This window comes from Gracilinanus agilis, chromosome 4, assembly GCF_016433145.1.
Source record: "Gracilinanus agilis isolate LMUSP501 chromosome 4, AgileGrace, whole genome shotgun sequence".
NCBI classification, from domain to species: domain Eukaryota; kingdom Metazoa; phylum Chordata; class Mammalia; order Didelphimorphia; family Didelphidae; genus Gracilinanus; species Gracilinanus agilis.
In genome coordinates this window covers 102,764,713-102,778,935 of record NC_058133.1, presented here as the reverse complement: position 1 = coordinate 102,778,935, position 14,223 = coordinate 102,764,713, and the positions used below count along the sequence as shown (strand labels likewise).

Genomic DNA, 14,223 nt, shown 5'->3' with positions numbered 1-14,223 from the left:
ACAATCTTAGAGAGTTGCCTAGAATACTAAGGCATTAAGTGATCTGCACCGGGTCACAGGGCCATCGTGTGTCACAGGCTTTCATGGACCTGGATCTGGAAGGGACTTCAGAGGCCCTTTAGTCCAACCCCTTCAGAGGAGGAAACTGAGGCTGAAGGAGATTAAAGGAGAAGTGATTTGGGTAGAGTCACTCAGGTAGAATTTGGACCCAGGTCATAGGATCATAAATCAGAGATTTAGAGTTAGAATGGACCATAGAGCTTCTCTGACATCAAGTCTGGTTGACAGATGAAATAAGGTTGAGCTGACGGGCTATCAGGACCCCCTGCTATGGAAAACATCTCCTCAAATCAGCCGGTCAAATCCCTCACCTCAGAATCTCAAAGGCACTTGGTAGCTTATCTGAAGGGAAACTACAGTTCCCAACATCCCTGGCTAGATCCTGGCTGAGATTTCAGAGGGGGTTCCTCTCTGCCTCTCCCAACAGTCCCATTCACCTTCAGAAGCCACGAGCAACTCTTCTGACACTAGTGCTTCTCCAGAACCCTCAGAGGTCACGGCCCGGACTCGGTAGGTGTACTTCTTTCCTTGCTCCACTCGGGTATCAGAGAAGGTGGTGACATTTCCAGGGGTCTCGCCTAGCTTCAGCCAGGTGGTTCTACCAGCCTGCTGCCTTTCCACCTCATAGGTCAGCACCGCTTGGCCCCCATCATCCCGCGGAGGCTGCCAGCTCAGGCTGATGCCCGCCCCCCGACAGTACTGGACCTTCAGGGGGCCCTTTGGGTGCTGGGGCTTGTCTGGGGGCCAAAGGGAACAGGAATGGTTAAAGGAGTGTGTGTATGTGTGTGTGTGTGTGTGTGTGTGTGTGTGTGTGTGTGTGTGTGTGTGTGTTAGGAGGGGGCTTGGACTGGGGGAATCTTTTCTCCTGCAGTAAAAAGGCTAACAGTGACTTCATCCCAAATTCCCTTCCAGGACTATCCCACAGGATTTAGTGTTAGAAGAGACCTTAGCAGCCATCTAGTTCAACCTTCCCAATTTAGAGATAAGGAAATTGAGATCCAGAGAGGATAAAACAACTTGCCCAAGGTCACAAAGGTAGAAAGTGATAGAGATAGGATTTGAACCCAGATTCTCAAGCTCCAGATGCAGATTTCTTTCCGTTATACCATGTTTATGGTGTCAGCCAAGTGCTTAATGTATGACTGCCAGACCCCTAGCAAAGCCAAATATCCTTCAAGCCCTTCCCAGGACCTTCCCTGCATGAATAATATAAGAATTGGCCTGTTCTTCCATACAAAGCTAGTCTGGCCCACTTGCCCAGAGAGAGACGGCCATCCTTGCTCTTATCTTTGGACTCCGCTGTGTCATTTACTGCCTACCGCACTCACATAGGCTGGGTACAGAGCACTCAGGTCTCCAGTTAAAATGGGACCATCCAGGTGATGCTCAACCCATCCTTCTAGGCTGGACCAACCTAACCAGAAGAGGGCAGGGAAATCCCTTGGGGAGGGAACACTAGATACCAGAATTCAGGATGAGGAGAAAGGAAAGAATGAACAATAAAATGAATGAGAAAGAGACACTCATTCCTAGGGATTTAGAGGTAGAAAGGGCCTTAGAAATCAAAGTCACAGAGGTCGAATTTAAACCCACATCCCACCATTCCAAATCTATGGCCCAGATAACTTCTATCAAAGTCTTACAATATAGTCTAAAGTCCTTGACTAAGACTAAACCAAGGCTTCCCACACAATCCCCGGGGAGTCTTGACCAGAAGAGGAAGCTAGGTCTGGCACCTATGACCTTCAGGGTGAGTTGAGCCTCCACTGAGCCCCCTGCATTCGACAGTTTCACAAGGTACTGCCCACTGTCCTTGCGACTTGCGCTGGGGAGGCACAGGCGAGTGAAGTCGTCCCCCTGGTCCAGCTGGGCTCCCTTGGGGCCTCCCACTACTTCTGCCCCATCTTTCCTCCAGGTAACTCGAACAGGAGCCTGGCCTGAAAACGGGATCTTCACTGTCACAGTCTTCCCTGCCTTGACCACCAATGGCTCCTTTAGTTTCTCCAACATATCCTGGGCAATGGTCAAGGGTTCTAAACAAATTAGGACAAAGAATTAATTCAGAAATGAGCCTAAACTGTGGGCACATCTCTGGGCAGGGAAATAAGCCCCAGGAAGAAAGGGACAATGTTTTATCTCATAAAGTAGTTGTGAACAAAGCCTTTTGCAGACCTTGGAATGCTAAGTAAATGTGGGTTATGGTTTTGATGGCTGTTGTGTTATCAGAGGGGAGAGCAGGGGGGAGGAACGGGGATTAGGGAGAGATAATAGTAAGGACTATCACAGTAAACAGAGGTCCACTGACTCCTGAGGAACAAAAAAGATAAATAAATGGGCTTGCCTTTTTAGTCTTTTATGACTAAAGCTTGACATCAGATAGCATGTAAGAAAACAGAATGGATGAAGGTTGTGAAATGAATGGATGAAAGGAGTTAAAGCTAAAAGCAGATTTAGAGATCATCTAGGGAAAATTACAGATCAAGAAACTGAGTCCCCCACTTACCATTACTAGAAGGATTTTAAAACAGAAGAATCTTTCCAATTGATCAGGGTACTATTCTTAAGAATGTTTAAGGTGGTCTATGGGTCCAAATACTTGTGATAAGTGGCCCAAATATTTGGCACTATTCAAAAGGTTTGGAATATTTAAGACAATCTGTGGACCCAAACATTTATGATAGCCAGCTCAAGAATGAGGTCTTCGAATGAGAGAGGCATAAATCTGGGGAAAATTCATAGATATAGACTTGGAGAAGGTCTTTGGGGTCATCTAGTCCAGTGGTGTGCTGGAAGCAGCTCTTACCAACAGGCCACTTGCTAAGTGTTCAGGGTAAACATTTATACCTTAGTAACCTGCCAATGCTACAAATCAGGGCTTGATTTTGTTTTTGTGGTTGATTGTCTGGACTTAATAAAGTGATGGGGAAATGGTTAATAAGTCAGATTAAACTTAGAAGTGTCTCATGGATAATTTTTTTAAGAGCTATCTGTTAAACACTTACCAGCACACACTGATAGTTCAACCCTGTCATTTTGTAGATGAGAAAACTAAGACCAAGAAAGATGAAGTACTTTTTCCAAGTTTACAAGAGGAGTGACAGTCAGGATTTGAAATCAAGTTCTCTGACTCCAAAACCATTCAATAGTCAGCTCTCCAATATTCATCCCAATATAAAATATTGAGGTGGATGATCCAAAAAAGCAGATAATCCAAATGACTGTTATTTATTTATATGAGATTAAATAAATTATTTATAGGATTTTTGAGGGTTGGCAGGGGATCATCACAGGTTTTTCTTGCTGGTTCTGCTCTGGATAATTCTAAAAGAAATCTGTAGGATCTATGTTCTCTGAGCTCACACTGCAGGCTAGTAGGAGAAGGCTGGAAAAAGATGAGGGGGGCAACTCTGGAATTTCACACCAGCCACAGATAATCTATTATTAAAGGGTCTGCTGGGTTTTTTGTTTGGTTGGTTTGGGTTTGGGTCTGAAAGCAGCCTGGGCAGAGATGAGGGGATGGGGGTAGGGGCCTCACCTCGGATAGTCAAAGTAGCCTCACTCATGTGATCCCCAGCTACAAACATGTATTTTCCAGCCTGGTCCTCCTGCACTTGAGGTATTCGAAGTCTGTAACTGGAGCCATCTTGCTCAAAGATGACCCCATCTTTGGCAGTGAGCTGGGGGCAAGGACCACAGTAGGAGAAAATCACAGTGCATCTCCTCCCCACCACCCTCCCCTGGTCTGGCTAACCAGGTGTCCCAGCCTTCTCTGTGTCAGGGAGTAGAAACATATATAAATCAAATATTACAAATAAAATCTCATTTAAAATTTACTCAGGTAGCTGGTTATAGGGCAAAGAAAAATTAGAAATCATCTCATCTAAAACCCTCATTTCACAGAAGAGGAAACTGAAGCTCTAAGAGACAAAAGGATTTGCTCAAACCCTGCAGTTAAAGGCAGAGTCGAGACTAGAGACTAGAACCCGAGTCTCCTACTCTCACGCCAATGCTTCTTTAAGAACATTTTCATGAGGTAAAACTTCCTGTCCCTCCTGCATTTATCTTTTTCATATCATAGAAGTATATAAGAGATGAGTACCTTAACACCATCCTTGAACCAGGCACCAGACAACAAGTCACTGGTCAGGGTACAAGACAGGACAGCTTCTTCTCCTTTCTTGGCTTCCATGTCAGCTAGTTCCTGGGAGAAGTGGCCTGGCAGTCCTAGATAGACGAGGGAAAGCCCTGAGTCACAGAACAAGAACTTCATTTCCTAGTTTCCATATTTAACATCTGGAAAAACAACAATAGTCCTTTTTAGGAACATCTGAATGCCCCTAATAGCAATGTCACCAGCAGAGACCACTGGATGGAAACCAAGTTGTTCCTCCCTCAGCTATGGGACAGTGGAAGTAAGAGGAGGGAATTTGGAGGTATTCATTCAGCTAAATTCATAAAAAGCAATGGGATCGGGGAGAGGTCATCAAATAGCTTAGATGACAAAGGATTGGAACACATCCACTTTAGAACCAGGATCCCATCTGTTCCAAGGGCAAGAGGATCAGGGAAGAATCGCTCCTTTATTTTGAAAATCAAGGTGGAGTTTATCACTGACAGTGAAATAGATAGACTGGAAAATCCTCTCCCAACCTGAGTGGGAATCAACTTCCTAGGAACCCAAAAGTCTCTCCCAGAAGTCAACCGTCACCCCCCCCCCAATAGGTAGCCAGTTGATAGATACTGACCTTGGATTTCCTCAAAGAAATTGCCTGTGCTTTGCTTGTTTCTGTATCTTGGTTTTGAGGAAGTTGAAATTCTGTCCAAACCATCATTCTTGTTGACCTCATAGCCCATGGAATCCTTGCTCCAGTCTCCTTTCTGAGGTTCTTCTGGGACCCCTCTGCTTTCAGTCCCATATCTAGATCCCCAAACCCTTCCTTCCCCGAGTTTCTGTCTGTCTGAAATATCTCTCCTAGCTCCTAACCCAGTCTGGGACCCATTCCAAACCTGGGACTCCTGCCCCTCTGATCTAACAAAATCCTTGATTCCTGTCTTTCCTCCCCAGGTGGATGGGGAGGTCCCTCCCCCATATCTCCTCTCATAATTATCCCGGGACCCTGGACCTCTAGGCCTAGTGTTTTTGCCATCCAGAGACTCCAGATCCCCTCTGGCTCCTGATGGATCTTTGCCATCCAAGCCTCCCCCTTTACCGAACATAGACTCTGAATCCCTGGTTTCCCCTGACTTGTCTCTGTAGCTTTTCCTTCCATCTTGGCCCGTTAGAGCTCCCTCCATCCCTGACTGTTGAATTCCATTAGCAAAACTATCTCTCCATTGACTAGAATTCAACCCTCCCATGACACCTGAGTCCTTTGCCCTGCCTAAAACTCCCCCTCTGTCATCCAAGGACCCTGCCCCACCCCATCTGCCAGCTCCTGTTTGACCTGGCACTAACATCCTACCGTCACAGAAATCATAACCCTCTGTTCCATTCAGAACATCCTGGATCCCATTAATGGTAGTGTCTTTTGCCTCAAGGATATCCTGTATTCCTATGTCTTGGTGTCTGTAATTGGTATTTACTCCTCTATTGTCTGGCCCTAGGCTCTTCCCTGTCCAAGTATCCCCTATCCCTTGGCTACCTGCTCTCGTGCAAATGTTCTCTCCTCCTAGCCTAGAGTGTGCATCCTGACCCCAACGTGAAATATTTGAGTTTCCTGATTCTTCTTCTGTCCCTGGGCTACCCAGTAACATCCCATTTTCTTGATATTCCAGTCCTCCTTGGCCATCAGCTCTGTTTGTACGGCCTCCTCTCAGTGTTCCTCTAGTGGTATCTTTCCCAAGTTCATTACCTGGAGCAGCAGCTCTATCTGTGGGCAATCCCTCCCTGACAATGAATTCTCTGTTTCCAGGATGCCCCTGGAGCCCACGATTACCTTCCCACCCACCAGTTCCTAATCTCCCTCCTATATAATGTAGATCTCCTGATTCCCCTGGGGCTTCAGGGCCTCCAGAACCATCTCTAGAACCTGGTTGACCAGGAAGGAAATCTCTTTCACTCCAAGGTTCCATCATCCCAGAGATCCCAGACTTATGTGCTGAAGCAACCCCAGACCCTATTATTCCAGGAACCCCAGAGCTATCCCCATAATCATAACTATAATCTGCCCCATTCATAGATCCCATTACTTTGCCTCTTTCTGAGTCACCTATAGAACCTGCTCCAACTCCAGACTGCCCTGGACCCCTACTCTCATAAGACTCTCTTCCTCCTTTGCCTCTGGACTTCTCTTTATATCCTAGTCCATCCAATGACTTCAATGATCCAGAATTCCCGGAGCCATCACCAAAATTTCCCTCGGCACCAGTCCCCATTGTCCTGGAATCTTTTAAGTCATTTCTATAACCTTCCTTTCCCAGTGTCCCATCATCACCTAAATCATCTTTATAGCCTCCTTGAGCTCCTGTTTCCATTCCCCAAGAACCCCCTAAAATGCCTTTATCACCTCCTTTATCTCTTGACTCATTTCCTCCAGAACCCTTTAAACCATCTACCTCACCCTCCTTCCTCATTTTTCCAGGACCTCCTAAGTCTTCTCTACAACCTCCTTCATATCTTGACCCCTGAGACACAGAACCTCTTGATCTCCCACCATACCCTTCTTTGACTCCAGTCCCCAGAAGTTCTGCACCTCCTGACCTATTTCCATAACTTTCTCCATGGCCAGACCTGCAAGGTCCTAGGCTCTCAGAACCAGTGCCATCTTCAGATGACATTACTTTGGAGCTCCTAGAATCATCCCAATAATTAGCTCCCACCCCAGACTCCATGGTACTGGGGCCTCTAGACCTACCCTGGCAATTCATACTGCCCTTAGGGCTCTGTGGCACTAATCCCATAGCATCATCCCTAGAACCTGCTCTCAAACCAAGCCTTATTGCATCCAGACTGCCAGAGCTATGCCCATAACCCATTGTCCCACCTACTCTCAAAGCTGCTGAATCTCCAGATCCATCACCATAACCATCCCCACCCCAAGATTTCATTCCTCCTGAGTCCCTTGACTGATCTCCAACACATCCTTCCCCTTTTGACCCAACTGTTCCAAGAACTCCAGGACCAGTTCCACCAACAGAACCCACTGTCCCTGGGCTTCCTATCCCACCTCCTAAGCCAATCTCTCCCCAAGCTCCCATTATGTTTTGGACTCTGGATCTGTCCCCATATCTTTTTTGATCCTCTGGTCCTGTTATACTAGGACCCCGTGAGTCACTCCTAAAATTGGGAGTCTTGCCAAACACAATTTCCTGAGAAACCCCCAAATCATTCTTATATTCTTCTCCAAAACCAGATCCTATCTCCCAAGATTCCCCTAAACTACTTATATAATCTCCTTTACCCCTTGTCCCCATTTCCCCAGGAGAACCTGAGCCACTTCCATAACCTCTCTCAAAATTTGACTTTAGTCCCCCAGCATCCCTTAAGCCACTTCCATAAGCTCCCTTGCCCTCTGATTCCATTCTCCTAAAACTCCCCAAACTACCTTCATATCTACCTTCAACCCCTGACCCCATTCCTTCAGGACCCTCTGATCTATCCCCATAATTTCTCTTCCCCCCTGTCCCTTTCCCCCCAGGACATTCTGAATCACCTCCATAATCTCCCTCAATCTCTGACCTTATTCCTCCAGAATTTCCTAAACCTCTTTCAAAACCTCTCTTGCTCTCTGACCCCATTCTCCTAGGACTCCCCAAGTTACTCTCACACCCACCTTCAATTCCTGATCTTATTCCCTCAGGACACTCTGAACCACCTCCATCATCTCCTTTAGCTTCTGAAATTATTCCTCCAAAATTCCCTAAACTTTTTCGATAATCTCCCTTACCCCCTGACCCCATTCTACTAGGACTCCCTATATTACTCTCATACCCACCTCCAACTACTGATCCTATTCCCCCAGAACATTCTGAACCATCTCCATCATCTCCTTCAACCTCTGATATTATTCCTCCAGAATTCCCTATACCTTTTCCATAACCTTCCTTACCCTCTGATCCCCTTCTCCTAGGACCCTCTAAGCTACCTTCATATCTATCTTCAATCCCTGATCCTATTCTCCCAGGACCCCGTAATCTAACCCCATAGCCTCTTTTCTTTCCTGTCTGTATTCCCCCAGGACATTCTGAACCACCTCCATAATCTCCCTCAACCTCTGAATTTATTCCTCCCAAATTCCCTAAACCTCTCCCATATTCTCTCTTACCCTCTGATCCTGTTCTCCTAGGACTTTCTAAGCTATCCTCATATCCACCTTCAACTCCTGGCCCTATTCCCTCGGAACCCCTTAAATTGCTCCTGTGGCCTCCCTTACCCCATGATCCTATTCTCCTAGAACCTTCTAAGTCATCCCAATAATCTTCCTCACCTTCTGGCTCCACTCCTCCAGGATACCCTAAACTACCTCTATAACCTTCCTTACCTCTTGAGCACATTTCCCCAGGGCCCCCAGAGCCCACCTTTAAACCTACTTCACCTCTTAACCCAATTCCCCCAGGAGTCATTGGGCTATTTCCATAATCTTCCTTACCCCTTGATCCTATTTTCCCCAGACTTCCTGAGCCCCTTTCATAATCTCCATCACTCCAGGACCCCATTCGCATAGGACCATCTAAGTCACTCTTATAATTCCCTTCCCCCCATGACCCTATTCCCCCAGGATCCCCTAAGCCAACCCTAAAACCTCCCTCACTCCCTGATCCTATTCTCTCAGAACCCCCAAAGTCACTCCCATAACTCTCTAAGTCACCCCTGAAACTTTCTTCACCCCTTAGTCTTATTCTTCTAGGACTTCCTAAATAATCCTTATTACTTTCCACACTTCCTGATCCCATTGCTCCAGGACCCTCTAAGCCACCTGTGCAACCCCCCATACTGCCAGGCTTTTTCATTTGTCTATCTTCTGGGATATCTTTTAAACTGGCTCCATAATTAGATCTCATTCCCTCCAAATCCTTTAAGCCATCCCTATTACCTCTCTTACTTCCATATCCCTGCGTTCCCCAGTCTCCTGAGCCATCCTCATAAGCTGCCCGATCCTTTATCCTGTGGTCTCTAGGCCCATCCCCATAGCTTGCCCTATTCCCAGACCCCACTAACTCACCTACCTTAACACTAACCTCCTTCTCTCCCCTTCTCCCAGATTCCATTATTCTTGAGGTACCTAGGTCATCTTCAGGCCCAATTTTCCTGAAGTTGTAACTTGTACCATCCCAGGAGCTCATCATGCCTTCAGACTCCACTTTGTCATTTCTATACCCAGCTTCCATTTGGTCTGCTGGCCAGCCTTGGAGATGCCCCAACTCTCTGGAGCTGTCTCCCAATAGCCCCCTAACCAGAGACTTTGCTGTCTCCTGACTATCTCTAGGACCCAAGCCTCTTCCTTTAAGTTCCTGCAAGTCCTCTGTACTGTATCCACATCCCTTACCTCCATCAGACCCCAAAGCCCAAGAACCAGCTTTAAATCCTGTTCTCCTAACAATGGGTTCCTTCCCAAGAAACTCTGGCTCCCCCAAGCTAGCTTTGTAACCTGCTTCTTCTAGTGATCCATCAACTTTCTTCCCCAAATCCTTTTGTCCTAAAAAAGATTTCTTGCTATGAGACAATCTCTGTGCTTGGAAGTCTCTTAATTTGTCTCCATTGCCTTTATTCCAGCCTAGAGACTCCCATGCCTCAGGACCACCAGCCCCACTGCTACCATCACCTTGACTAGTTCCCTGGGCCTGTTTCTCCCCTGCCTCTCCAAGGCAAGGAGGCCTATATTGACCCCTTTTAGAGCTAGAGTCATCTCTACCCTCCAACTCCAAATTAAAATAAGCTTCTGAACTCATTCCTAGTTTCTTTCCATTTTTCCAAGATCCTACTGGACTAGTCTGAGAAGTAGCCAGGCTCCTCTCTCCTGTTCCAGGTCCCAACTGGGTATCCCCTATCTTTCCTTGGCTATAATTTCCCAATTGCCCTCCACTGTCCTGCCTATCCTCCTTTCCTTCCAAATTACTTTGCAATCCTCTGCCCTGAAGACCTCCAGTGCTGGCCTCCAAACTCTCTCCTATCTCCCATTGCCTGGATTTGGTCTTATTTCCACTACAGCCTTGCTGTTGTCCTATCATGAAGTCCATTCCACTTTCCCATCCATCTCCCTGTAGCCCATATGTCCCTGGGAAGCTTATTCCCTGACCATCAACTTTGGGGAGCTGATTTCTCTCAACTAGGGTGTCTCTGTTTCCTTCTGCTCTGCAAAATCCCTTCTTATTCTCCATCACCTCATCCAAGTCCCAGGCTAGGTCAGCAATTCCTTCTTTCTCCATGGGGAAGTCATTACATCCTCTGGGAGCATCTTGGCCCCCTGTGATGTGGAGACCATAGGAGAGACCATCATCCTTGATGGGTCCTCCCAGCTGACTCCAATCCCCTGGTTTCATTTCCTTTGTGAATTTTTCTGAATCCTTCACATCTGAAAATGGGGCTTCTTCAGCTTGAAGCCTATTTCTTTCATTGTTGCCATCATCATCTGTCTTCTTTCCCTGTCTGGTAGGTAGAATACCTTTGTCCTTCTCACCTTCCAGGAGGCAGTTATTGGATGGAACATCAAAGCCATATTTGTACAAGAAAAAAAAAAAGACCCAAATCCCCATTACACATTATCATTAATTTCCCACCTCCAAGCTACCCATCCCACTGCATCAGAAAGATCACATAATGCTGGCTTGGAAAAAGTATTTAGAGATCATCTTGACCAAACTATATCTGAACAGGAATTCCCTCTACAATTTTCTGACACGTAACCATCCTACCTCCATTTGGAGACTTCCAATAAGCTCACTATTTTCCAAATCCATCCATGGCATTGGGGAGAGCCCTCTCCCTATATAGAAGCTTTTTCTTAGGTAGAACTTAAATCTATCTTTCTACAACTTGTACCCATTCTTTGCTCATGGTTCTGCCCTCTGGGACCAAGAAGAGCAAGTCTAATCCTGAGTGAGCAGACCCAGTTTAGGATCAACAGTGCCTAGCATAGTACTTGGCATTTATAAATATGTGCTGATTGATTCATTCAAATGAACTCAATGGTACTCCCAATTAAGAACAAATGTGAAGCCCTGCTTAACACACCCTGAGAAATCTCCATTTCCCTGGTTGGGAAGGCAGTCTGGATATAGTGGGAGATCTCAGCCCAGTATTCCCTCTCTGTCCAAGGTCCTGTCCTCCCCAGTCTATATCTAGTTCTAAAACTGGATCTCTCTAGAGACAAATAAGAGGTCAACAGGAACCTGTGGGACCCAGTTTTGACAGTCTCACCTTCCACCACCAACCAAGCACTAGAAGAGTGGAGACCAGTGCCAAGAGAATAAAGGCCCATATCAGATCGCTGAGCCCCTCTCACCACCAGCCGGTGAGTCAGGCCATCAGGAGACACAGACACCTCATACTTGTCACTGGACCGCAGGGGCCGATGTTGAAACTGCCAGAAGGCATGTGGGCAAGGATTGGAGAGGGTGCACTCAAATACAGCATCTTCTTGCACCTCACATAGAGTTTCAGCCAGGGGATTCACAACCCTGGCAGGGATGACTGCCAAAGAAGCGAGGCAAAACAAGAAGGAATTTGAGATAAATTCCAGATTATACAGGTATCCTAAAGACTAGTCTCCCTCCATCGCCCCACTCCAATCCTCTACTCCCATCCTCCAATATATTCTTGTGACTTTAGTAATTTTACATTTGCCAGAGGAGCTTGTAACTTTGGATAAGTAAATTAATTTATTTAAGCCCTCAGCTAGGTGGCACAGTGAACAGAGTGTCTCGAGTCAGGAAGATTCATTTTCCTGATGTCAGATGCTAGTTGTATGGCCCTGGGCAAATCACTTAACCTCATTAGCCTCAGTTTCCTCATTTGTAACATAAGCTGACCACTCTAGTATCTAAGCCCAGAAAACCCCAAATAGGGTCATGAAGAGTTGAATTCAACTGAAAAACAACTAAACAGTTAACCCCCATTGCCTAGCACTTACCACTCTTCTGCCTTAGAATCAATACATAGTATTCTCCCAGTACATAGTATTGATTCTAAGGCAGAAGGTAAGGTTTTTTTTTTAAAACTGAACATGTCTCAGTTTCCTCATCTGTAAAATTAGGGGATTGAGCTTAAAGATTCATTCTAGTTCTAACATGCTATAAATCTATGCCCAATACCCTTATCTAAGACTTCAGAGACCTATAATGGGCACTTTGGGTGACCTCAATTCTCTTCTCTCTTACTTAGCCTTCAACCACCAGTATTCTCAATGGTGTTCAAATCTTTCCTCATCCAATCTTCCCATCCCTACTCTAATCCCCCACCTAAAAGGTACTTCTAACCAGTCCAGATTGGAAAGGGAGACATGATTTAATAAGATAAGTAGGAAGGCCATCCAAAACCATGTTATGACTTGTGTGAAGAAAGGTTACACGAAAGGTAAGTCGTGCCCAAGCCATAAGGAGTAGGGAGTGGGTTTGGTGCTGAAAGCAAAGCCAGGAAGTCATAGGAATTGGAAGCAATGAGATGTACACAGTGGAGGTGGAGACAGAAAACAAACTAATAAGGGGATTTGAAATGGAACTTGTGTTAAGGAGTTTAGATTTGGAGCAAAAAACAATTGTGCACTCATGAAAGTTTCTGAATAGAGCAGTGATTTATATACCCTCTTAGTGCGGCATATAAACCTATCTTGTCTTTGATTATGATTGCAGAGAGTACTGAAGTCTGAGTACCCAGAATTTCCCAGAGATTCTAGTCCTGGCTCTTCCAGTTACTACAAGCATGACTTTGATCCTTAATTTATTCACCTTCAAAATGAGGGGATCAGGCTTCCGGGTTAAGATGGCGGCAGAGTAAGAAGCAGCTCTTAACCTCTCCCGACCGAAACATACAAAACTCCTCAAGGGGACATAAAAACAAGTCCAGACGAACGGAGGAACCCCACAACAGGGCACAGCGTGGAAGGTACGTGGAATCGAGACATTTCCAAGCTAAAAAGGGCTCTCACTCACTCAATCGCGAGCTGAGCAACCGCCCCACCCCCACCCCCTCCACACTCACCTATAGCTCCGAACCCAGCTAAAAAGAAATAGAGCAAGTTTGGGGCACCCATCGAGTCATCAGCAGCTCCGGGACCTGTTCCTGACAGCAGCAAGACTTAGGACCCCATTAAGTCAAAAAAAGCACGCGAAATCTGAGCACGCGCGCCGGAGCAGGACGCTGGGCGCGCAGAGGGCCGGCTGAGTAGAGGCGTGGGTGGAGGCAGAACTAAGCCTAAGTGGGGAACCAGTGCAGACGGGTATACGACTGTGGAAGCAGCACCCTGAGACTTGTAAAGAAACCTCCAGCAGAGGATCAAACAAGAGGGCCCACCAGGGGGCTTGACCTTGGAAAAAACCAGATTTCAGACCTCAGGAGCCAATAGATTGGGAACAGACACTGAGCCCGAGGATAAAGCTGAGAAGCTGCTGGGCTAATGATGGCTACTCAGCATCAGCATCAGGAGGTTCAGAAGAGAAAGAATAATAACAAAAAGAAGAAGTCTTTAACACTCGACAGCTTTTACACAGAGAAAATCCAGACAACCGAGCAAACAGAGGAGGAGAACAAACAAGCATCCGGACCCTCCTCAAATAAGGAAAACTCCTCACAAGCTATGGAAGAGTTCAAAACTGAGATTTTGAGGAAAATGGAAGAGATCTGGCAAGAAAATAACAGCTTAAAAGGTAGAATCTTGCAACTGGAAAGTGAGGCTCAGAAATCAAATGAACTGATAAGCAAATTGAACACCAGAAATGACAAGATTGAAAAGGAATACCAAAAGATTATAGCCGAAAACCAAAAAATTATAGCCGATAACCAGTCCCTAAAGGCTAGAGTCGAGCAATTAGAAACCAATGATCTCTCAAGACAACAAGAACAAATAAAACAAAGTCAAAAGACTGAAAAAATAGAAGGAAATATGAAATATCTCAATGAGAGAGTGACAGACCAAGAAAACCGGTCTAGAAGAGACAATTTGAGAATAATTGGTCTTCCAGAAAACCCAGAAATTAATAGAAACCTGGACTCCGTACTAAAAGAAATTA

At 45.9% G+C, this 14,223-nt stretch overlaps 1 protein-coding gene across 1 annotated transcript in view; it reads right to left on the bottom strand.

Moving 5' to 3' along the window:
• IGFN1 (immunoglobulin like and fibronectin type III domain containing 1) overlaps positions 1-14,223 on the bottom strand; it is a 43,907-nt gene that overhangs the window by 15,558 nt on the left and 14,126 nt on the right. The window contains exons 9-14 of the mRNA XM_044674919.1: positions 11,417-11,689; positions 7,713-7,895; positions 4,160-4,284; positions 3,596-3,737; positions 1,797-2,093; positions 498-797 (exon numbers count right to left, since the gene is read on the bottom strand). Of these exons, the coding sequence (XP_044530854.1) occupies positions 498-797; positions 1,797-2,093; positions 3,596-3,737; positions 4,160-4,284; positions 7,713-7,895; positions 11,417-11,689 (1,320 nt within the window). The remainder of the gene's footprint in view (positions 1-497; positions 798-1,796; positions 2,094-3,595; positions 3,738-4,159; positions 4,285-7,712; positions 7,896-11,416; positions 11,690-14,223) is intronic.